The following is a 25251-nucleotide window of genomic DNA, read 5'->3' as shown; positions in this document are numbered from 1 at the left end:
TTTTGAACTTAGCAAGATTTGTCAGTGATGTCGATGCAGGTGGCATGATTTGAAAGATGCCAGCCCTGAGAGCCCTAATTCCTGGATGGGGAAGAAAGAGTCAAACAGCATGAGCACTGGACGTCTTACCACCAACACCAACATCATAACTCGTCCTGCCCAGCCAGGGTGATAAATATAAAACCCAGGTGGCCTGGCTGGCCTTTCACCAGCTGCTGCTCTGCGTTATGGTTAAAGCTGCTGGAGAAGCCCAAATTACTCTCAGTTTGTATAGAGTTCATCCCAGCCCCGATTTTCTGGGGTTCCTCACACAGCTATACAAAAGAATAAGAGGTGAGGTAGGTCTGGCAACATGTCTGGTAAAGAATAGCTGAGTGGGTTTTCACACAGGACCATTCTTTTTCCTAAGTCACTTTGGGGCTTCTTAATCTGATTTAAGTGAGAGGCGAGGTGAGTATTTTTGACAGCTTTTCACACATATACTTGGGCTTTGATTTCCAAAACGTATGATTGAGGGAAATGTCTTATTCCTTCACGTTGTGATTTGTTTGACGTGTCAGGGAAAGAGGTGTGTGAAGGGGGCATGAGTGAGGACGTGAGCAGCCATGTTCACATGGACCTCCATTGGTATGGAGCCTCTTCTGCCGAAGGGGGGCAATGCCAGCTCATCCCCAGGACCTCAAGGCCTGAAGGGAGCAAGAGAAGACCTCCCTCTGTAGAGAAAGCACACAGTTACCATCTTGGCAACTAAGCCATCCATGAGAATGTTTAACATGCAACCCAAAGGTGATACATTCCTTTCCTCTGTCAACCCCAAAAGACACCACACCATTTCATTGCCAAATAGAAATGCTTTCTGACCCGCTGTCACTTTGTTTTCCTACTCAAGGATTGGCTCCACATCCCCAATCCCAGTGCCCATCCAAGCAATGATTTGTTTGATTTGATTCCCAAAACCTGATCCACCACTTCTGGTTGCATTTCTCCCTTCCCCTGGGAGTCTGGGGCTAAGCCTGGGCTTCCTTTCCTTAAAGCCAGCAACACGAGAGCACGAGGTTTTGTTCCCTAAAGGTGGCAACTTAGAGATAGAAGTCTGGAAAACCCATTTCCTTTCTTTTTCCCTCCATGTTGGCATGAATTTCTGTCTTCTCTAACACCATATGACCTTCTCTATAAAATGCTTTAAAATGTAATAATATTTATGATTTTTAAAAGAAATTTATTACTTGTTGCGAAGGTCTTTTTAAACCAGTTTAGAATTCAAGAAAAAACAAATGGAAATCATCAAAAATTCATTTCACATTAACAGTCTGAAAATAAACCAAAGGACATTATGTGTGCATGTGTGTATAGGTGCACACAGAAATATATACACATGTAGCCTATATACATGTGTGTATGTATGTGTATATATATACACCTGTATAAATGTATATACACACATATGCCTAAAATGTGTGTATGTGTATTTACGGAAGAAACAGACATCATATTCATCGCTAAAAGAATATTCAGAGAATATCAAGATGATTCTGGCTGAAGAAAAAGGCCGGTGGAAATTCAGGTGAAAATGTTCATTGATTCCCATTAAGTCACCTCTGTAATTTTGCAGCTCTCTGTATAAATATTAAATGTCTTATATAGCAGCAAAAATATAAAATAGTTGTCCATATTTTCACAGTTGTGGTATAATTTATGAAATCAGAGAGTAACTATCAGCTTCTTAATAGAAACGGCAAGTTTTGATATGAGTATACAGTATATAAAAATATATATAGTGCTATACAAAAATATTTGGTCTCTATTTCATTTTTTGCATCAGTATCAACACGAAAATATGTCTAGCTAGTGAGGTTTTTATGATATCCCTGATCCTAATGCAAGAGACATTTATAGTCATTATTTTTAAAAATGAAAATAAGTAAATAATAATTAAGCAAGTTAACATTGTTACTCCCTGTGACAAAATTTTATAAGTAAATTAAAAAAGACATGTTGTAAATTAGGAGACTCAACAATAAAACATTACCTTCCAGAAATAATGTGGGATGTGATATGTATTACATGAAAGTGCTTACATCCATGCTAGGAGCAGATAATAAAAAGTTGCCAGAGAAATCTGAAAAGCCTGCTTCCATAGATATGCATGAAAGATTTTTAATTAGCAAATAAATCATACACAAATTATGGTCTATAGCAGCATTGTTCAAAGTCAGGTTACATCCCATTAGCAGATTGTAAAATAAATTTAAAGAGTCAAGATCAGCATTTGAGGATAGAACAGGATAGGGTAGAATAGAATAGACTAGAATAGACTAGCTTAGATCACCCATATTAATAATAAGTATTGTTTCCTGAAATATTTGTTTCAGGTGTATGTGTGTGTGTCTGTGTCTTGAGTGTGTGGCTCACAATGAAAAATACATTTCTTATTGTGGGTCATGGTGAAAAATCTTTTAGAAACACTATTCTAGAATATATTAGTCAGGCTAGACTAAGTTATACTGTATTAACAAATAGCCCCAAAAGCTCAGTGGTGTAACACAACAAGGGTTTATTTATCATTCACACAAATTCCCCTGAAGGATTGGGTGACTCCCCAGGGCCACAGACCTCCATGCAGTGACTCAGGGATTCCGGCCACTTCAGTCTTCAATTTACAGTTGGTAATCCTAACACGAGGCTGCTACAACCGCCACGTGAGAGAAGAGGACCCATGGAGGACTCTCATCCACTCTCCAATGTTCAGCCTGAAGGAGACACACATGTCCCTTGACCTACTGCCCATTGGCCAGTACTGGTCAACAACCCTGCCTAAATACCAGGCGACTGGGGAAGGTAGGCCAACTAATGGAATACGTGATGAGCATTAGAGTGTCTACCACACAGAGAGCTGGACATTCCCTTAAAACATATTCTTGAGCACTGAATTACATGGGAACCTCTCTTCATGGATCGTACTGTGAACAGTATTACAAACTAGCTGTACCCCATGTGATGGCAAGCTATTCTAACAAACCCTAATAGTTATTAATAAACTACTAATATATTTATCAAGGTTCACTGTAAAAACAATTTTCACTCTTGTCCTCTAATACAATGCTTATCAAACGAAATTAGTAAAATCTTAAGTGAGCCTATCATCAAAACAGATACTGAAAGTTGTGAGGTCCAAAGTCTGATCCTGTGACAAACTGAGACCCTGCTTTTTAATACTTTTAAGTTCAAAGGTTGATTTCTAAAAGATCAAGTTTAAAAACTTGATATATAGTATAGTATATATATAGTATAACTTATAGAGTTATACTATAAGTCATTGTTATTATGACATAAATTAGTAAGAGTGGTTTTCATGTGATCAGTGCCTTCCCTGGTTGGAGTAATTGCCACAATAAAAACCACACACTACAAAATCTTTAGTCAACATAGACAAGCATTTTATATTTAGAGAGAGAACTGCTGAATTAAGGGAATTGGTGCCCTCATAGCCAGAGTGAGTTGTTGGATGCAAAGAGTCCATTTTGATAGAAATTTCTAAAAATCAAAATGCCAAGATTAGAGACAGTGATTGTGGGAGAGAATAAGGGGTTCTAAAAGCTCTGGTGGTTTGAAAGAGCATCAGCACAGAATGTGTCCGGGGTCGACCAAGGTGATTTGGTCGTAGCCGGATGGGCAGGTCTCTGTCTTCAAAGAAGGAAGGAGCTGACAAAAAGGATGGGGAGGAGAGGCTGGCACTCAGCACGTGGGAGCTCAGGGAAATGGAGAGGCAAGGGGGTGACAGGTGGCAGACAGCATCTGGCGGTGGTCAGTGTAGGGAAACACAGAGGCTGGTATATAAGGGAATTCAAGTCCCCGAAGAGCTGAAGGCTGTTGAGGACAGAGCCCAATGCACTGGGGCAGCCATCCCCAGGCAAGTGCCTTGAAACACCATCCATCTGCCAAGGGTCTGACTCCATGCCCACCCACAGCCTCTTGACGCCTTAATCAGCTTCCCGAGGACATTAACCCCAGGAGAGGGGGTAACAAGCATAAGGGATACCAGCACCTGGATCTCTAGCAAAGGAGACTCCCCTCTGTGCATTGCCAATGCATCAACTAGTACTCGAGTGTTTCCACCAGCCTCTTGTGCATTTGGTTGAAGAGTCCCTTTCCTTGGGTTCAAAAAACTCTGCTTGAATTTGGTTTGGGAATTATAAGGGACCACGAGTCAAAGTCTGACCTGAGGCAAATGCTGCAAGCCAGGCTGCCAGCTCCGCTTTTCTCTCAAGACTCACTGTTTGTGAACCCAAGGACAGAATGAACTGACTGTGCACTCGTCCCAAAGGGATGAGACTCTGTGCTGCTACAGTCCTACTGCTCGGCCTGGCAGGGGCGGGGGGGGGGGGGGGGGGAGGGCAACGATTAGAAATCCCAGCCTACAGAGTCTTAGAAGCCAGAACACCCAAATGAGGCCAGGAATTCCTCAGGTCTAACGTGAACTGTCACCCATTTCCACCATGGCCAATCCACCCTCACCATCGGGGGGAGACGGGGGGGTTCCACCTCATAGCGCTCTCAGAGACGTCCCTCTGCACCCAAGAGGACACCTGATGGCCTACTCCAAGCTGGACAGAAGGCAGAGGCTGTGACCATTTTCTCTTTTGGCCCCTGCACTGGAGCCAGTGACGCCACAGGTGACAGATAAGCCACCTGGTAAGCTCCTGGTCACAAGGACACAAGCATGCAGGTGAAGGGGCAGGTGTGACTGGTGAGGGCACGAGCACAGGAGTCATTCACCAAGGGTGTGTCTCCTGAAAGAATATATATCTCAACTCAAAAACCCTGTTTCTCTGAATAAAACACAAGTCAGTGTGGCTTTTCTGTGGCATTTAGTTGCTCTTCTCCAAGCACAGGAAATTGGAGTCAGGCATTTGTACTAATCAACGTACCAGAATGATGTCCTTTGTCATCAGTGTGCCAAGTGCTATATGAGTTTTGAGGTGACTTCATTCACCAGCAAAATGCCAACTACAAACCTGTGATACAAAAACGTTGGGACAAACCTGACTATAATGGTTGCTTCTAGATCATTTCTTATAATTTAAGCTTCAAGTCAAGGAGAGATCTAAATGGAATTTTCCAACATGAACGGGGAAAGAAGAAACAATAGAGACGCCAGGTGAGACGCGTCTTGCGATGCATGAATTGAATTTTGCATTAGACCCTGCTGGTGCACGCGCTACCTCCAGGGTTGGGAAACCACTGCCCAGGGACCCGATCCAGCCCGCCGCCTGCGTTTGTCAATCCATTCTCTTGGAGACGACCACACCTATTTGCGCGTGTATTGTCTGCGGCTGTTTTCACTCTCAAACGGCAGAGTTGAGCAGTGGAATCAGAGGCTGTGCAGTCTATAATCTGGCCATTTATAGAAAACGTTTGCCTACTTCTGCCCTCTATCTCCTCGGCCTGCCCAGAGGTCAAGGAGGACAAACAGGAAGGAGCAGGCCCCTTGTCCCCCCTCCAGCCTTCACTCTTCCCCTACTAGGGAGGGGCTGGCAGAGCGGGAAGGAGGTGGCAGGCCCCCCGCCCGGCAGCAGAGTGTAGAAAGGTGGGCTCGGAGCTGAGAGACGCGCCGCGCTCCTGTGACCACCGCTCTGATAAACCACCTGTGCCCAAGAGCTGGTTTAGGGTCTGCTTTGGGTGCAGCCCTACCTAATCTTAAACCATAAGTTCTCCGTCGATACCGAATCTCATTCATTAGCAGTCATCTTCAGGATCTCCAGGCTTGCAAGCAAGAGAACCCAACTCTAATGAAAACAAACAAGCAGCACGTCCACAGCATGTGGAGCAGCTCTCAGAGCAGAGGAAGAGCCTGAAGAGCCAGCCGAGACCAGCCTGAGAAGGGACGGAGATTAGAGGAGGCCTGGGGACGGGCACACAGCGGGGAACAGTGGTGAGCACATCACAACTACCCGGTTGCGGGCCCAGTTCTGGCGTTTCCAGTCTTGGCTTCACTGGACTCCCATTTCCAACTCCAACGATGGGTCTAGTTTGGGACACTCGCCCACCCCACAGCCAGAGGAAGGCAAATGTCTTACAGCATGGTCAGGGTTACGCCCAGCATGGGAGGAGCAGCGCCGTCCACAAAATCGGGGCGGCCACCTGAGGAGCAGGTGTTACTGAGAAGACGCCAACCAGCTGGGGTGTGGTCCTCCCAGAAGCCGACTCGGAGACAAGTTGTTGAGGTTGTTTATTTGAAAGGAAGCATCTTCATTAGGAGGGCAGGAAAGTGAGACAGGGAAGGAAGGAGGCCAGTTCAGGGCACACTGATGAGTGGATTTCTTTGTGGGCGTCTCGGGCTCAGACCCACTGGGCCCTGTGTAGAATATGTCTCAGTTATCCCAATGGAGGGGAGAGAGGGCTGGGGTATTTACACAACTGGTCTTGTCCATCCTGGTTGAAGGCTGCCTGCAGGAGCGTGAATGCCCTGGTGCCCCCAACCTGCCTGGGGAGTGCACCGAGCACACTGCTATGGCCTCCAACGGCCTCAGGAAGCCTAAGGCAGAGAGTCGCAGGTGTGTGCTGTGAGAAGTCTGGGAGCAGAGGCATGAACCAGAACAGCGAGGGGCGGGGATGTGAGGGACCAGCAGCCAGGGCAGCGGTTACAACGGCAGTTACCCAGGTCGCTGACTCGGATGCTTGGAGAACGGGAGGCTGGGGAGCTGGGATGCAGCTTCCTTGTGAGGAGGCAGCTCCGGGAGTGTCTCCGTCCTGGCCTCGAGGCCGAGGCAGGGAAGAGGAGGCCGGGCCCCCCGGTATGATGGTCAGGACCAGCTGCTGCAGCACTGGCACTTGAGGTGACTCAGGGCTGGCCAAAGCTCCAGCATTCTCTTGTCACTGATGCTGGTGGAAGGCCCACTCTGAGCCCCCATGCTTACTAACAGGAAATACTTTTTATAAAACCAAAGTGCTCGTTTTCAGAGACCTCGGGGAGAGGAAAAGCCAGGAAATGAACCCATTCTGCAGCTCCCCTGGGGAAAAGAGGACCAAGCAGGCAAAGTGGAGAGAAGTATCCAAGAAAAGAAGCCAGTGGACCTCGGAGGGTGGGGGTGGGAGGGGCAAAGAGCCTGATTAAACCCTACATCCAGAGCAGGCCACCCCACATCTTACACCGTGAGCCCAACTTTCAGGTGGAGCTGAGCCTGCCAGGATATGGTGTTTACCTGGTTTCTGCCTCCCTCCTTGACCTCACCTCCTTCCATGGCCCCCTACAATCCCCTTTATTTCTCCTCCTTGAACAGGCCAAGTCCATCCCTGCCCCCAGGGCCTTTGCACTTGCTGTTCCCTCTGCCTGAAATGCTCTTCCCTCAGATCTGCATGACTGGCCATCTTGTCATTCAGATCAGGTCACCTCATCCATGGGGGCTTTGCTTGACCACCCAATCCAAAGTAGACCCCTAGTCACCCTAGCACACCACCTTCATAGTACTGTCTCTTTTTCTCTTAGTTATCTGCTTGCTTGTGCATTTCCTTCCTCCCCTCCAGAATAGCATGTCTGTGAGAACAGAGCCACGTCTGATTGTTCTCTGCTGTCTCCCAGTGTCCAGAACCATGCCTGGCATAGAACAGACCCCCAGTCCATTTTATTTTTATTTTTTTGCTGAGGAAGATACACCTGGAGCTGACATCTGTGGCAGTCTTCCTCTATTTTGTATTGGGTCGCCACCACAGCATGGCTTCTGCTGAGTGGTGGAGGTCCATGCCTGGGAACTGAACCCGGGCCACTGAAGCAGGGCACGCCAAACTTAACCACTAGGCCACAGGGCTGGCCCTCCCCCAGCCCATTTTTGATGGTTGATTGAATATAACATAAAAATGACCTTTCTTTCCAAAAAGATACCCCCTGCCTTTCTAAATAAGAATACTAACTGAACACATAGTCCAACAAATAAAAAGACAGTGGGGAAAAGAAAAGGTTTGCAGCGCCTGTTATGTTGAATACAGTATACATGCTGGCCCAAGCTCCTAGGACGTTCTGGGCCCCAGCTACTCGTGTCCATCATTCTCTCCTAAGCTTTTAAAGTGTAAATATTTCAAAACTGTGCAATTGAGTGGATTCTCCATTCATTGTTTAGAAAGAACAATAAAAGCATATTCCTTTCTTGAAATCAAAACCTAAAACAAATTTAGAACAGGTTTTTTAAAGCTCTAAATAGACAGGAAGGGCGACTCCACTTAGAGTTCTTTCTATGGTCCTAACAAAAAAATAGCAGAACGCCATGACCCCATCCATTGTCTCTAAGAACGTGCAGCTGTCTTGCCAGACGTTTTGGTTTAGGTAGATGCAATCATCCATTTGAGCACATTTACTCAATGCCCTTCATGTACTTTGGAGCATCTACATGGGAAAGGAGTAATTTCTTAATTGGCGTAAGTAAAAAGTTATTTTGGACTGTCAGTAAAATAATAGATGCCTAGAGGCAAAATAAAAATTTTTGTAAAGATTCCGGTTTGAAGGAATTTCTATTACCCAGGATGTGACACAGAAAGTATCTGTGTGCATGTGTGTGTGCGTGAACAAGAGAGCATGCACACACATATATCACAGTGTACTGTACTATGGTAATTGAGACCATTAATAAACCTGAAAAATCCCCCCATATCAGCATAGCACAGTGTCTGCCACGTAGCATACGCTCCATAAATGCTTGTTGGAGTAATTAAGAAACTCTCTTCTAAATAAGGAATTTATGTGGGGAGATCAGACTTGGCTTTTGGACACCTGACTAGGATTGCAATATTGAAGAGAACACTTAAGTAGCTCAGACAAAAGGACGTTCGATACACATGCTTGGCAGACGGATGGCGCTCTGCTCATATCCCCATGACCCTCACCATTTCCAGGTACTTCCATGCCTGATGTCCAAATACCAGCCCGTGTACTTCTTGGCCTGAGGGCCCTCTCAGCCCCCAAAGTGAACGCCCTGGAGCAACCCCTCCCATGGGCTACAGGCGGCCGGCCGTGGACGAAGACCCCAGCTTCCTCACCGCTCGGGCAGGACGACTCTGAGGCACGTCTGAGGCACGCGCTCTACTCCGTCTCCCAGAGTCCCTTGGGGGGACTGGGCCCCAGCTGCCCACAGAGCTACCAGACCTGGTGGCACACCTCCTATCGGCTGCCTTGCCATCCCTGACACCCTCTGCACTCCCCCCCGGGCACTTCCTGGGGTCTCACTCCCAGGAAACTCTTCAAAGCCTTGCTTCAGGATCAGCTTCTGGTTGAACCCAAACTAAGAGAGATACGTTTAGTCATTCTACCTCTAACAAAACACTCCTCCCCACGAGCATGTGCCTGGGCTTGAAATGGAATGAAATGAGCCAAGGCCACCAACTAGCATTTTCGTGTGAAATCCAGACTCTCTGAGTCTCTGATGGGTCCCTCAATGAAGCATGATGAAGGGCATCTCTCGCCCCTAAACGAGCATGGTTTGGCAGCTGTTTAACAGCATCCCTGTCCGGAGTGTGGCTGACCACCTACATTCCCAGGGCCCCTGTTAATTAGACAAAGGACGTGCAAGCAAAGAAAACGCTTTAATTAGGGCTTCATTGGCAATGCCAGACAGGCCGACTATGGTCTAATCCAAACCGGAACCCTCACTCTCGATCACTTGTTCTACAGCGTCAAAGCACTTCCCCACGGGGGCCCCAGAGACCTTGTCTCTCACTGAGCCCGGGCACTTTAAGAGCCTGTCTCTCCCAGTTTCTTCTTCGCCTTCGTCTTTCCAGTCACGGTCTCCACAACCACGGCAGTTTCCTCATACGTTTGAACGCTCTCGGTTGAAAACTTCTCAATGGACTCCACCACTTGCACCTTCTCATACGCCAGAGTCCTGGGAGGGCCTCTCTCCGGCAGGCTGCTGCTCTGAGCCCCAGACCCCTCAGATCCACCCTCGCTGACCACAGACGTCTGGGATGGGGGTGTAGACGGTCCCTCTGGACCAGGTGTGACCACAGGACAGGGCCTCTGGGACCCCTCCTCCTCCCTTTGGCCATCATGCTTCTCCCCGGTGTCTTTCAGTTCTTCGGCACTTATCTCACTCTCCTTTTCTGCAGGATGCTGGTCGGGTGGGCGTCCCTCTTCTCCCCCCTGGGAATCCCCCTGCCCATCCTCCAGAGGGGGCTTGGGCTGCTCAGGAGAGGGCTCCGCATGGCTGTCACGACGCACAGAGTCGTCCTCAGTGGAAACAACCACTTGCCCTCTGGCCGGCATGGAGAAGGAACAGAACTCAGGGTTCACGTAACTGGCATCGCCAGAGACCAGCACGTGCTGCTCTTCGGTGCAGAGGTCAGCGGGGGGCTCAGGTTCTTGGGGGCTTCTTACTCTCTCCTTGACCATCTTGCAGAGTTTCCCGAAGGCTTTACTTATCTGCCCTCCATCCGGCACGTCCTCTGGGGTCTCTTCTGGGGTTGGGGGACTTGCTTCTTCACCCCCTGATTCAAGCTTAGACTCACCTTCTTCTTTAAGCACCACCTGCACCAGCTTCGTGTCTTCTGGATCTTTCGGTGGAGCATCTTCCAGACTTTCCTCTGCTTTGTCTTTAGCTATAATCTTTTTCCTTGGAATATTCCTAGGGAGGCCTTTTTGTCTTGGTTTTGCTGTTGTTATGTCCTGCACAGCCCTGGTGAGATCTAAAAGAAAAAGAAGGGCAATAAATCACGTATAACTGTCGATGAAAAAGGAAGAAAATGTATTCATTGAAAAATATACAATGGGAGACCAATGCCTAGAGCCTTGGTGGGGTTTTCTATATATAGGGCAACGGGGGAAAAGGCCTGTATCTGTAGCGTCCACAACCCATGCTGAGGTCCCAGCTCTGCCAACCAGCTGTGCAACTTTGGACAAGTTGCTTGGCCCCTCTGAGCTTGCAGAGAGAAGGGAAGATGCTGCTTGTCTGCACACTCCCAGGTCCCATCACACTGGGTATAACTTTCTGAGACATGCGATTCTGCTGCAATAACACTCAGCAGAGAGGGGCACCTCGAAGGAAGCCAGCTGGGCAGGTACGGAAGAAGGGGTGCTTGCAGGACCTGCTACGGAATTTCAGGGCCCGGTACAGAAGGAACAGGTAGGGCCCCCTGTTCAAAGCTGTTAAGAATTTCAGGACAGTGACAGCAGAGCATTGAGCCAAATGTGGGGACCCTTGTGCATGAGGGCCCTGTGCACGGCCACACAACCCCCAGAGCCAGCCAGGGCTCTCTGGGGTCGGCCACCCCTCCAACAGTTTTCTGACTCTGGAACCTCATTTCCACAAACCCCTCTGAGCTTTCAGAGACATGTGGATTTGAAGGCAACTGACATTACCATCTTCTCTTCTCCCAAAACACTGTGCTTGTTCAGGACCGGGGAGACGGAGCTGTGAGGTGACATCTCACAGGTGCATGGAACCATCCCCTAGGGACCAAATGTTGAAGGCTGAAGCCACGCTTGCCAGCCATGCTATTTCCGCTCAGTTTCAAATGAAAGAGAAAGGGAACAATAATCAAGCCTCTACTCTGCTCCAGACACTGGATTACTAAGCACCTTTGCATATAACAGTTGATTGAATTTTGGGGGAAGACACAATTCAATATTCACCTCTCTCTGCAGTCAACACTGAATTGTATTTCCGCTCCCCCACCCCCATCTAATGCTTCAGGTTCAAGGATGGCATCCCCAAGGGACCTCGCTCCTCCGTCTGATTTTTATCCAAAAACTTTTTGGCTCAGTCCCTCAGCACCTGTGGGAGTACATCAGCGAGGGAGAGAAGGAAACTTCACATAAAAGCATTTAACTCCAGATGAACTGAAAGGCAGTATGAATGTTGAGTTCTGGAAGAAAGCCACTGGATTTTTTCCATTTTTCCCAGGACAGAAAATAGCAGAAGTCTCGGCTGGGGACATTACCTTTCCCGCCGGTTCGAGGGCTGACGGAGGCTCCGTGGCTCAGGGTGAACAGAGTGATGGGAGTTTCAATGAAGGCGGAGCTCAGCCTGGGAGAAAGAACCAGGAAGAGGGTGGTTGCCATCTTTAATTCATGGAGCCAGACAGAAGGTGGGGGCAGGAGTGGCCCTCTAATGTTGAGCAAAAATGATAAAAGCTTCCTCTGGATCAAACTGCTTGTGAACCACACACACATTTCCACCGTGGATGAGGATGTAAAGGAAATACATTTCTCTGAGCTCAAGTCATAAACCGTGAAACACACTTACAGGAAAATTGTAAAGCGGGGATTGCTTATAATTGAAAAATGCCACTTCTCTGTTGAACAGGGTGTTTGTTTTTGTTTTAATAAAAGAGTGGCCAGCCCAGGCTGAAGTATTTAGGGCAACCTAACTTCTTTTTAAAAAATAATATGCATTATATGTAAATAGAGAAAAGATAAAGCAGCTGAGACACAATGTAAATGTAAACAAATGGAGAATGTGAGTACAGGGTATTCAGGAGTTCCCTGTGCTCCGCTGGCAACATTGCCATCAAGGACAGCACATCAAAATTAGAAGTTATGTATAAATCAACAAAAGGGATGTCCAGTTACCTTTTTGTCAAGTCATGCCTCCAAACCAAAAATGTTCACAAGGACATTTAAACGCCAGTTCAAGACTTATTTTCATAAATGTGTGCATAAAGCATTCACTGGGACACAACCATAATTTGGAATTATGCATGATACATTGACCACAACTAGAGAAAGAAAGAGAAAATCTTGTTTTTCCTGCTAAACATCAGAGCACTCGCAGCCAAGACAGAGCGCCAGAGAGGAGAGAACCGCTCCTTGTGGGGTCTTTCTGGGTGCTTCTCTTTTAATCCAGTCTAAACAACAAAAAACATGCAAGACTGAATTGAAGAATCTCAAGTTAACAGAGAATCAGAGTCCTTCTATGAGGTGGCTGAGCCCCATCTGCTATGTGAATATCGACAGATACGGATATGGATGTGGACATCGCCATAGCCAGAGACACAGACATAGGTGTGGACATCAGTAACGCAGATACAGGTGTAGATGCACATCTACATGAAGACGATGTAGATGTAGATGATCTCGGTGCAGATGAGGTACAGGCGTAGGTTTAGGTGATGAAGATGTAGATATGGATATAGATAATGTAGATGGACGTGTAGATGGAGATGGAGATGATGCAGGTGTAGGCGTAAATGATACAGATGGAGATGCAGATGGTGTAGATGATCCAGACACAGATGCAGAGATAAGTGTAGGGACAGGTGTAGATACAGATGATGTAGTTGTAGGGTAGATGGTGTAGACAGTGTCGATGCAGGTGTACACATACACATAGATAATGGAAATGTGGACGTAGACGCAAATGTAGATGGAGACACAGATGATGCAGATGTGGATCCAGATGAGACAGACGTATTTCCCAGCTATCTTGAAGTGAGTGGAGTTCAAGTTCCAGTTCCAGTACGTGGAGGAGACGAGACAGAGTATTGACAGCCATATTACTGACCCAACCAGCTGGTAAAAATCATGATGGCAACAGCAGTAACAACATCAATGTCTGTGAGCAGGTGTTGGGTACCAGGCACTGTGCTAGGCTCCCCACCCACAACATCTCATTAAACACTCCTGGTCACCCTGTCTGCTCAGACAGTTGCATCCCCAGAGGCCTGGGGAGCAAAAAGCAGCCTCTTCCATGAGGACTTTGCTGACCACTCTACTTAAAATTTCAAACATTCCCACCATCACCCCACCACCGCGCCCCTCTTCCCTGCCATAATTTACTCCAGAGCACTTGTCATACTCATACCCGCTCGGTTACAAATTCATTCGTCATCTGTCTCCCCTACTAGCATCCGAGCTCCATGAGGCCATGGATTTTTGTTTCATTCCCTGCCACCTCCCCACTGCCTAGAACAGGCACACAAGAGACACTCAACAAAGATCAGTGGCACAGTAAGTGGTCAGGATGGAGAAAGAGGTGACTCTCCTCTGTGCCCAGCTGTGCCCCCACCTGCTGCCTTCATTCTCAATGATGCGATGATACCGGTCCAGCTCGTTCTTCAGGGTCTGCTGGGCGACCACCAGCTGCCGGCAATCATAGGACGATTTCTCTAGGCTCCTCTCCGTCTCTTCAATCTCCTTCCTCAGGCTTTCAATCTGTTCATTATAGAGCTGAATCTCGCCATCATAGCAATCGTGGGCGTCTTTAATAGCTTGTTCCAGGGTCGCTGTCTGAGGGCAAAGACACAGCTGTGAGGAGACCCATCCCACCTCTCCCTGAAGACACACCCTCGGCAGGGACCACCCGGGCTCGGCCTGGCAGGCTTTCTAGGTTTTGTCTGTCTGTTTGTCTGCAGTGAACCACTGGAATCCTGGAGCAAAACGGGAGTGTGAAACGGAGCTCCCTCTCCTCACAGCTGCATCAGCACCGTCTGAAGTCAGCCCTCCATACGCCTCCCGAAAGGCTATCTGAAGATGACGAACCCAGAAAATCAAAAGAAAACTGCTGTCCACGGAATAAAACATACAATTCAAATAAAGTATATTCTTCATACTTTAATGTGTTAGCATAAATCTGACAGCCACAAAATAAGTAAAAAGAAGAACACATACTAAACAGATCAGATGCTATTTTTATTGAAATAATTCAGGGGGGAAATTTCCTTGTTCCTAGTTAATCACTATGGTGCTTTAGTTTTCTCCTGATTTCTGATCAGCAGAGTTACATGTATGTTTTGGTAGCTAAAATGTGTGTGTGTGTGCATGCGTGGATACATAAAATAAATTCAGGGAAACACTACACATCAAGACAGGACAAGTCAAAATTAAGGTAGAAAAATAGAAAGAGTGGCCTTATGTCCACCTTAAGAGCTTCTGACAACACACAAAGAGCCATAAGTACACGTGTTCACAAGCTTAGTGTTTACAGTCATGACTCTTTTACAGTCTCATTTTTTCAAGTAGAAAAGGATCTGACATGCATCATTGGTCCTCAAAAACAAAATAAAACAAACAAGCCAAAAAACCACTTCTACCTAGAACAGCCCTTCTCAAAGTTCAGTGTGCGTTCGCACCCCGAGGATGCCGGTAAGCTGCAGGTCTGACTCGGCAGGTCTCGGGGGGCCAGAGGCTCTGCATTTCTAACCAGCTCCCACAGAGCAGAGGCCCCGGCGCAGGTCTCCAGACCACACTCTGTGTCACAAGGGGCTAGACAGGTATCTGAAGCCAACTTCACGTATGTCTGTATGTCTGCAGCTAAATGTGCACATGGGAAGATCTAGAGATGACTATTCCTCTAGAATAATCTAGAATGGCAGCCCAATTCTTCACTTTACATAAAGAAGTGGCCTTTGAATAGTGAAGCTCCCTAAGTGATGACATTTGAAAAAGGCTTACAGAGCTTTTAAGAATATATCTGTTGCATCATGAAGGAAGGGAGGGAGGAAGTGGGGGAAGGAGGAAGGAAGGAAGAGGTGCGTGCACTAGACGCTTTGGGAAGGTGTCTGCCAGCCCATGTCATCCCCTTGCCTGATGTCCGTCCCATTTCACTCACAGGAAGGGTCCAGCAGCAGTGTGACCCACTGTCCCAACCAGAGTGACAGAAGCAGGGCTGGCCCGACGCAGGTGGCCTATCACGGGCTTCCTCTCCAGGGACCTTGGAAAGGGGTCTCAGAAATAGCAGCCAATTGGTGGCAGGGTCTAGACTCACTGGGACACATAAGCCTGTGGTCTGAGGCCACCGCTTCCGAGCGGCAATATTCCTTAATGGGTATGGAGAAGCGAGAAAGGCAGTTCTTCAGAGGCAGAGAAATGAAGCAGAAGGGCAAAGACAGAGCTGAGAGAAGCGGCGGGAGAGAAGGGGAAAGAGGGGCAATGGGAGACTGAGCTGCTGCCGCACATCCTGGTTCCCGGCTCCGGCGGCACCCTCAGCTCTCAAATTTCATAAACTACATTTTGTATCCTGCTCCTTTGGGGAAAAAAATAGACCATGCACCACATAATGACGTTTCGGTCAATGACTGCATGTATGATGGCGGTCCCATGAGACTAGTGCCACGTAGCCTAGGTGTGTAGTAGGCTCTACCATCTTGGTTTGTGAAGTACACTCTGCGATGTTCTCACAACGATGATATCATCTAACAACGCCTCTCTCAGAACGTCTCCCCGACATCCAGTGACGCACGACTGTTGCACGTTTACAGTGGAGAAATCTGGCAGACACCACCACAACCAAGTGGCCACAGTCACATCACCGGGACGAAGACACACCCCACAATGCTCCCTGATAAGATGCACGGAGCAGGACCCACCATCACTTCTGTGGGGTTCTTGCCACCAACGCACAGCCTCAACCTAATCCTGAGAAAACATCAGGGAAACCCTAGGGGAGGGCCAGTCCGCGAAGTCACTGGCCATCAAGATCACGGAGGACAGACAGGCAGGAGCCATCCCAGACTGGAGGAGACAAAGGAGACACAACGCTGGATGCAAACAGGATCCAGGACCAGAAAACATGTTAGTAGGGTTAACTGGTGGAATTTCAGTCAAGTCTATTACTAGGATGGAGTCGTAGTTAATGTCCTGGTTTTAACCACTGTACTGTGTCATTAAGATGGTAACACTTGGGGAAGCTGGCTGAAGACCACATAGGAAACCTCTGTGCTATTTTTGCAACTTTATAGAAGTCTAAAATTATTTCAAAATAAAACCAAAAAGTACCCGCTCTGTTCAAGTTAGTTAGGTGAGGTTTCTGTTCCTCATTAAAAAAATCTTGATTCAAACAGTCGCCTGTAATGTCAACTGCCGAGGCACCCTCTAATTCCTGGGGCAGCCACGTATTCCTACCCACACCGGCATTCACACACCCTGGGAAACTCTTCCAAGAAATAAGGAACTGAAAAAACCCCTTTGAGGCTCCCATCTCAGAGACAAGAAGCCATCCAGGAATGGATGAACCCCAAAGTCAGACTCTCCATTTCCATGAGCGGTCACGAGAACTAAGCCTGCAGTTGCTGGCTGCGGCGGCTGGGGCTCCGCACAGAGGCCAGCTCAACCCTGGGTCCACGGGGCAGCAGGGCAGGCGTGCAAGGTAAACGCAACTACCTTTTATCAAAGCTTAGCTTTCTCCCATGTGCAGGAAAAAACTGGTGCCCACAGCACCCGGACTCAACGGCATGTATGTTCCACAAACAAATTTCAAGGAAAAAAAAGAGAGATGGAGGGAAACCCATAGGTTACGAGAGACTTAGGAGACACAGAAACCAGTGACGACGTATGGAGCTTATCTGGATCCCAATTCAAACAAACTTTAAAGAAAGAAATTGTGGAAAACGCTACACACTGTCTCATTCCATTTGTATGACAATCTGGAAAAGACGAAACCAGAGAGAGAGAAAGCAGATCCGTAGTGGCCAGGGGCTGGGGGAGGTGCAGGAGGGGCTGGCCACAAAGGGGCAGCTCAGGGGGAATTTGGGGAAAGGGGACAGTCCTACATCTCAATTGTGGGGGTGGTTTCGGGACTGCATGCATTTGTAAAATGGATGTGCTGTGCACGAAAGAGAGTGAAATTTACCGTACGCAAGTATCACCTCAGTTAAAAAAATTATGAGACAATTGGAAATTTGACCCCTGCTGGAAATGTGGTGATAGTAAAGAACTATTGTTAATTTTTAAAGCTGGGTTAGTAGTCTCGCACTCTATAAAGATAACCCCCATCTCTTAGAGACACAAATTGAAATATTGTCAGATAAGATGATGTGGTGTCCGGGCTTACTTCAGACTTACATGGGGGGAGTGTATGGGGGTGTAAGTGACGTAAGAGGGGCCACGTGGGGGAGGATGAGGACACGGGGCTCAGGAGACTATTCTCTTACTTTTATGTATGGTTGAAGAGATCCAAAATAAAGAGCAAAAGAAAAGATTATGTATGAAAAGAATCCATTGGGGCCGGCCCAGTGGTGTAGTGGTTAAGTTCGCGTGCTCCACTTTGGCAGCCTGGAGTTCATGGGTTCCGATCCCGGGCATGGACCTACACACCACTCATCAAGCCATGCTGTGGCGGCATCCCATATACAAAATGGAGGAAGACTGGCACAGATGTTAGTTCAGGGCAATCTTCCTCAAGCAAAAAGAGGAAGATTGGCAACAGACGTTAGCTCAGGGCCAATCTTTCTCCCCCCAAAAAAGAAAAGAATCTATTGCCCATTTAGGTGTGGGTTCCCCAGTCAGAGTGGGAGTAATGGTTTGTGCTGGCGAGTTCTAAGGTGGATCAACCCATCAGCCTCACAACAACCTTATGGGGAAGGGGCTGTTATTATTCCCACTTTACCAATGAGGAAACTGAGGCACAGCGGCCAAGTGACTTGCTCATAAATACCACAGAAGGATTCAAACCCACCTGTACAGGGGCTGAAGCACTTCCTGCACCCACAGACCTCCTGCCTCCGCCTCCTCCCAGCTACAGGCAAGCAGTGCACACACACGTACGCACACGCACTCCAGCGCCCTGGGAAACTCCTCATCTCCACATATCAACAGGGAAGCACGACCAGCCTGTGCTCACGGAAGACCCAGGGGACTCAGTGTGGGCCCCACAAAGACCCCTCCCTGAGCATTTTCACTTAGCAAACGTTTAAACCATAAATAGGATAGCAAAGGGCTGTCACAAATTGGGAAATCAGAAACTAGAAAAAAGTCATCTATAATGTTTCGACCCTATGGGGCAAGCAGGATCTTCCTTCTACCTCCGGAGCCGGTGGCTGGTTGGTCGCGGGCTGTGATCTGACGGAGTCTGTGGGAGCATCGCCTGCCCGGGCTGGGAGCCTCCATGGACGACTTCAAGGCACCTTCCAACCTCTGACTGGCACTGGTGCACTGTGTGACTGCCTGAGTCAACCAAGACGCCACAGCATCCGGTGCAGTGCTGACCAGTGTATAAAACTGGACCGATGTCTACATCAATGTGGGTTTTATAGCTCAGTACTTTAGTCATCAGACGGAGGGCTGTTAGGGAAAATAATAAGAGCTCCATTTTCGTGAGTTCAAAGTGGGCTAACGAGATGTCTCTGACCCTCGTGAGCGACCTGGCACCAGCCTGGCAGCTAGAAAAGGAGACACAGACCCTCTAGGAGCCCACCATCTAGGAGGGGAGGCAGCTCCATCACAGAGACATGCCCAGGGCATCACAGAGCATACGGAGAGGCCCTGGGTGCTAGGGGATGGCAGACAAGGCTTCCAGGAGGAGGTGGGGCCGGCCCTGGGTACTGAAGAAGGAAAGGGACTTCCAGAAAAGGGAGAAGTGATCAGCAAAGGGGCAGGTGCTGGGAACTTCGGGAGTGGTCAGGAGAGGAAGAGAAGAGAGAGCAGCCCAGACAGCCCCGGGCTGCTTGGAGGAGAGCAGCCGAGCGAGCGGATACTGGAGAGAGAGGCAGGTGGCAGGTGTGGGCCATGTGGCAACCTGAACTTCACCCTGAGCCAGAGTGACAGTTGTGCTTCTGCTTGGACAACCGTTTATACCCACTCCCCGCTAGGCTGTGAGAAGCTGAGGGCAGGAGCCACATGCTCTGCTCAGCATCCCCCAAACCTCACGTGGGGCTTGGCAGGAAAGGATGAAGGGAAGAGTGTTCTAAGCACAGCCACAGGGCTCGCCTCTGCACGCACGGCTCCACAGGGCCCCAGCACCTCACAGTGAGCCCATATGGAGGGGGACCTCCTGCCTCAGTCCCTTAGGCCCCCAGACTCCTTTGGGTCCAAGGTCTTTTTTCAAAAGGAAACAAGAAATCCACGTCCTTCACTGATTACACACTGTCTTACCAAAACCTACCATGAGATGGTGCTAAGCGACTTTAATGAGAAATTACACCTGGAGGGTCACACTGCAATTAATAGGACTTTTTCACCTTCCTGTCACAGAAATTCTCAGCCAATGCAATTTAGGGAGCCAAAAGTGCCTGTCTTCTCTCTTCCACCTATAAGAAGGGCCATCCCCAGGGGCCTCATGGTCTATGGGATTCATGGTCTATGTTTGGCTTCAAAGGAGGGGCCACCAGCTCCACTCCTGGGTGCTGATCCTTCTATCCTGTGCTCTAGTGTTCTCAAACTTGACCTGTGGACCCTCCTGGGGGGCTTGTTGAGAGAGACTGTTGGGCCCCACCCCAGAGTTCCTGATTCAGCGGGTCTGGGATGGGCCCACAAATCTGCATTTCTGACAAGTTCCCAGGTGATGCCGATGCTGCTGGTTCAGGGACCTCACCCCGAGGATCCTGCTATGGAGGGTTCTGGAAGCATCAAATGCCCTAACCATAGGCAGAACCAGCTGCCACAGCTCTGCCAGGCTGGAGCCCTCGGACTACAAAGAGCTCTCCCTCCCCGGCACCTCTACCACGTCCCCAGTCATAGCACCAGCCCTGCCGAGGGACCATGCTGCCAAATCTCTGTGGGAGCACTCAGCTTAGCTACTCCATTGGGAAGCCAGTGAAACCCTCTAAACTCAGCAAAAAGCCAGCCATGAATATCTCATGAATAAGGCTGGGGAGGACCCAAGGCAGCAACTTAGGTGGACCGGAACTAGAACCTTCTGACCCAACCCAGGATCCACCAGAATTCCCAAAGTGTGGCTCCTGGACCAACAGCAGCAGCATTTGGAAATTTAGAAATGCAAATTCTTGGGCCACACTGCAGACCTACTGAGTCACAAACTTACAGGTGGGCCCAGCCATATCTGTGTTTTAATAAAAGATAATAAGGTAGAATTTTGGTCCCTGTGACCTTTGCCTCCTAACATTACACCACTGAATACACGGCAAAGGAATTCTGCAGAAGTAATTAAGGTTCTGAATCAGCTGCCCTTAAAAAATAGGGAGATTATTCTAGATTATTCCTGATCACATGAGCCTTAGAAGCAGAAGAAGTCAGAGAGATCAGATACACAGAAGGATTTGATGCACCGGTGGCTTTGAAGATGGAGGGGGCCATACATCAAGGAACATGGGCGGCCTCGAGAACAGCACCGGGCCAACAGCCAGCAAAGAAATGGGGTCCTCAGTCCTACCTGCAGAGTTGAATTCTGCCAACAACTTGCATGAGACTGGAAGCAGACTCTCCTGCAAGACGCTCCAGATAAGGGGGCCCCCGCTGGCCGACACCTTTGCTTCAGCCTCGTGAGAGCACGAGCAGAGGCCAACCTCACCTGCCCAGACTGCCGGCCTGCAGCACCGTTCGGCTCAGTGACCTAACAGTGCTGCTTTCAGCCCTACATCTGTGGCAAGTCATCATGGCAACAAGAGAAACCAACACAACTTGTGTTTCATTGGACCCACTGCTAGATGTTATTTCATATAAGCCCATATATCATATAGGAAATGATTTGGTAATAGGTTGAAAACTGTTTCAATACAATTGCTTTCCTTTTAATTATATGTACTTTATTTTAAGCCTTTAACAAGATTTTTCTGAGAGAGGGTCGAGGGGCTTCATCAGACTGCCAAGGTTTGGGGGACATGGCAGAGAAGAGAAGGCGAAGACCCTCGATCTAGAGAGACAGTGACATCAGACTGAGACCAGTAAGTCTGCAGCAACTACGGGTAGGACAGGTGGCCAATTAAACAGGTTTAGTTTATAATATCAGAAACTAGGTTAATCCTTCACAGAACACCTTATTTTTATGTTCAACAAACACATATACATACATACAAAGAGAGAGAAACATCCTTTTTGTCCTGGAACTACAATTGACCACACCAGGCTGGGCTCTCTCATCTTTTCTCAGCATCTAGGGCAGTGTTTGTCAACTTTATCACCACAGCCACAGGAAGAACCACATTTGACATCGGAAAGGGCACACGTCATACAAATATGTATGTGTGTGCACGCATATTTGAATATATATTCAAACATACATATATATTTAAAACACAGGTTACACAAAACTAATCCTGCCTTTCTCTTGCCATGCACTCTGTATTTCTTAGTCTATCTTAGTCTTGTGTTGTTAATTTCTTCTTTTTTAACACCAGTCAATTCTGCTGAATTAATTTTACAACCCAGTAGTGAGTTGTAACTAGTGGTTTGGAAAACACTGGTCTCTAGGACCATGACTGAGCTTGCATCCACTTCCTCAATCACACACACATACGTACACATATACACAAACATACACACACACATACACAAGACACATATATGCAAATACACACACATATACAAAAGGCACATATACACAAATACACAATACACACACGCGCACACACCCCCCTCTATCCTTTCAGGGCCTCAGAGGAACCACACACTACCAAGTCACCAAGATGGTGCATCTGGCCCCTGCAAGTTTGAAGGGCAGTGCTCGATTTCTCAAGCTGTGACCTTTCCCTCAGGGAACCATTCCCAGACCCCATCTGCTTTCCAGCGGCCCCTGAGAGTTGCTTTGCAGGGAGAGGTCTGTGCCATGTGTGCTTGGGTGGGAACTAGGATGTCTGAACTCTAAGATGCCAAATGAGATCCTGAGGTCTGGAGGGCACTGAAGACCTGTGAAAGGCACCACATCTTGTTGCGGCTTTAAAATGTTTTTGCTTTTGTAGGCATTGGTGGGATGGAGACAAAGTAACACATAACATACAAATTCGGTTTTCTAGAGAGTCAGGTATTTTTAATTTTTCTTCTCTTGTCTCTTATGTGTACTTGTCAAACCAAATGTCAATTTACTTTTAGATTAGGGAAATGCAGTTACACAGAGTATGAAGATAAAGTATTTACCCCAACATCCCCACCAGCACGGCCAGGCATATGGTGATGAGAAGAGAAAACTGGAAGGAATCAAGGGGCTGAACCACGGAGCTCAGTAACCAAGAAGGCAGGCCAGGGAAACGGGCCAGGGCTTTTCTGTTGAATTTTGTCTTCAAACAAAATTCACCCATAAAGGGGGCCAGGAGTGGAAATGTGAGCTTTGTGCTAACAAATTCTGAGCAGAGGCAAATACTGCCACAACCTCTCCTTTCCAGGTTTGCAATCTAGTTTCTAAGGAGAGCTGTTAGATCATGAGAAGGGAAACAGGAAGCACAGATTTGAGCAAGTGTAGGATACAAATCCCACATGTGTCCGTCTCTTCTTATTTTTAAAAACAAGTTTAAACTGGGCAAAACAGATCGATTATGCAGGAGTCGGGATAGGCTTACCCTTGAGGGCAGGGCAATGACTCGAAGAGGACACAAGGGCAACCTGAAAGGGGCCAGAAATTAACATGACCCATTGTCCCTGTTTTCCCAGGACTTTTCCAGTCTGGGCATGAAAGTCCTACATCCTGGGAAACCCTCAGTCAAAATGGGACAGCTGGTCACCCTACTCAGCGTGTCCTGTTTCTGGCTCTGAGTGCTGGGCACACAGGCGTGTTGAGTTTGTGAGAATTCACCGAGTTGGATACCTGTGCACTTCTCGGCATGCACGTGACACCTGAATAAAATGTGTTGTAAAACCTGACTCACACGTGTGGCGTGAGCGCCCAACATCAAGCGGTGGACGGGAGGTCGCGGGGCATACCTGGGCCTGCAGCTCGGCTCTCTGCGCCTGCAGGAAGGAGAGCATCTCCCGGCCCTCCTCCAGCTGACTCTGCAGGGCGGTGGCTTCTCGTTCCGTCAAGAGCTTCTCCTGCACAAAGAAGGCCAGACTCAGCACTCAGCACACTCGACATGGGAGGAAACCCAAAGAGAAGGGGCCAAAGAAGGTGTGGGGGCCCTGTTACGTTCTGCATATTTGTGTCCCCCAAACTCACATGCCGAAGCCCTAACCCCCAAGGGGATGGTATGAGGACCCACCTTGGAAGTCTAGATGAGGTCATGCGGGTGGGGCCCCCCGGTGGGATGGGTGTCCTCATAAGAAGAGGAAGAGACACTGAGTGCCCTCTCTCCAAGCTTGCACCACGGAGAGCCACATGAGCACACGGCGAGAGGGTGGCTATCCACAGGCAGGAAGCGGGCCCCCACCAGGACCCCTCATCTGGGACTCCCAGCCTCCAGAACTGTGAGAAACACGTGTCTGCTGTTTGAGCTGCCCATCGGTGGTACTTGTTACAGCAGTCTGAGCTGACTAACACAGGCCCGCAGTGGCACTCTCAATGCTCCTGGCTGCGTCTTCAAAGTCTGACCCCTAAATGCCGTGGGTGTGAAGCACTGAGACGCGCGTCAGGAGACTGCGCTTTAGACCTGGTTGAGCCACGAACTGGCTAAGAGACTCGGGACAAGGCACTTGCCCTTCTGTCCAAAGGAAAACTCAGAATGCAGACTCTCACTGGGTTCTCTTCTCTGTGTCCGTGCAGATGGCATGGTGAGGCTGAGCCCAAGCCATCAACTGTGCGAAGACGTCGCTGCTACTCAGAGAGGAGCCGTCAGGCTCCAAGAGTGAAAGAGAGGCAGAGGGGCTCTGGTGAGGCAGCTGCGCCACCCTAGCCACACTCTGCGGAACACCCTGGAAAGAGATCCCCCCTCAGAGTCTCCACACTCTGCTAACTGGGCGCCATTCTCCAACCGGCCTCTTCACTGTCTGTTCAAAAACACCCATGTCACTGCACGGAAGCCTGACTGCTCAGGGTAATGCCTCTGGTGCAGAGCGCAGCTGCCCAGCCGGGCAAAATCAGCACACCAGCACGTGCCCAGGGCCCCCATGCTCAAGGCCACATGGTTAAGGTGGCCCCTGCTCTCCAACACCCTACAAAGTGGCTGGAGCAAGAACACAGACACAGAGACAGCTAGAGCAAGACAGACGTGTATAAAGGGAGGAAGCATGGGTGCGGGGCCTGTGGTCCGACCGTGGAGAAGGTGGGACTTGAGACAGACAGAACTGCAGAAGGACCTCCTCAACTGTGTGTGTTTATTCTTGTTTCCCAATGCATGGAGACATGCATTCTCTCAGTCTCTCTCTGCGTCTCTCAGTCTCTGTTTCTCTCTGCCTCTGTCCTCTATGCTTCTCTGTGTCTCAGTCCCCATCTCCTTGCCTCAAAGACATAGACAAGGGAGTGGCTGGGAGCAGAAGGGGACTCATGTCCCTAGGTGCCAGTATCTGGAGGATGTGCAAATATGCCACACCTTGCAAATTCTAGACCTGCAGCCTCAGGATGGAGGCAGACGCAGTGCAAACACATTACACCATTTCCCCACCAGGGCCCTGCCTGCTTGTCTGGTCCCCTCTCTCCTCACTGCCCAGTTGCTATTCATCTCATGTGCCTCCTCACACCTGCTCACAGGGGTCTCTGGAAAGGCCTTATGCACATACTTATTGAAGAGGAAGGA

At 48.6% G+C, this 25251-nt stretch overlaps 1 protein-coding gene across 1 annotated transcript in view; it reads right to left on the bottom strand.

Annotated features, from left to right (window-relative positions):
- Window positions 1-9718: 9718 nt before the first annotated feature.
- Window positions 9719-25251, bottom strand: part of BFSP1 (beaded filament structural protein 1) — a 34867-nt gene continuing 19334 nt past the window's right edge. Inside the window, exons 5-8 of the mRNA XM_046678133.1 lie at window positions 23507-23614; window positions 13989-14209; window positions 11923-12008; window positions 9719-10668 (exon numbers count right to left, since the gene is read on the bottom strand). Coding sequence (XP_046534089.1) covers window positions 9719-10668; window positions 11923-12008; window positions 13989-14209; window positions 23507-23614 — 1365 coding nt within the window. The remainder of the gene's footprint in view (window positions 10669-11922; window positions 12009-13988; window positions 14210-23506; window positions 23615-25251) is intronic.

Source organism: Equus quagga, chromosome 12, assembly GCF_021613505.1.
Source record: "Equus quagga isolate Etosha38 chromosome 12, UCLA_HA_Equagga_1.0, whole genome shotgun sequence".
Classification (NCBI taxonomy): Eukaryota; Metazoa; Chordata; class Mammalia; order Perissodactyla; family Equidae; genus Equus; species Equus quagga.
The sequence above is the reverse complement of the archived record's forward strand: the minus strand, read 5'-3'. Positions and strand labels throughout refer to the sequence as shown.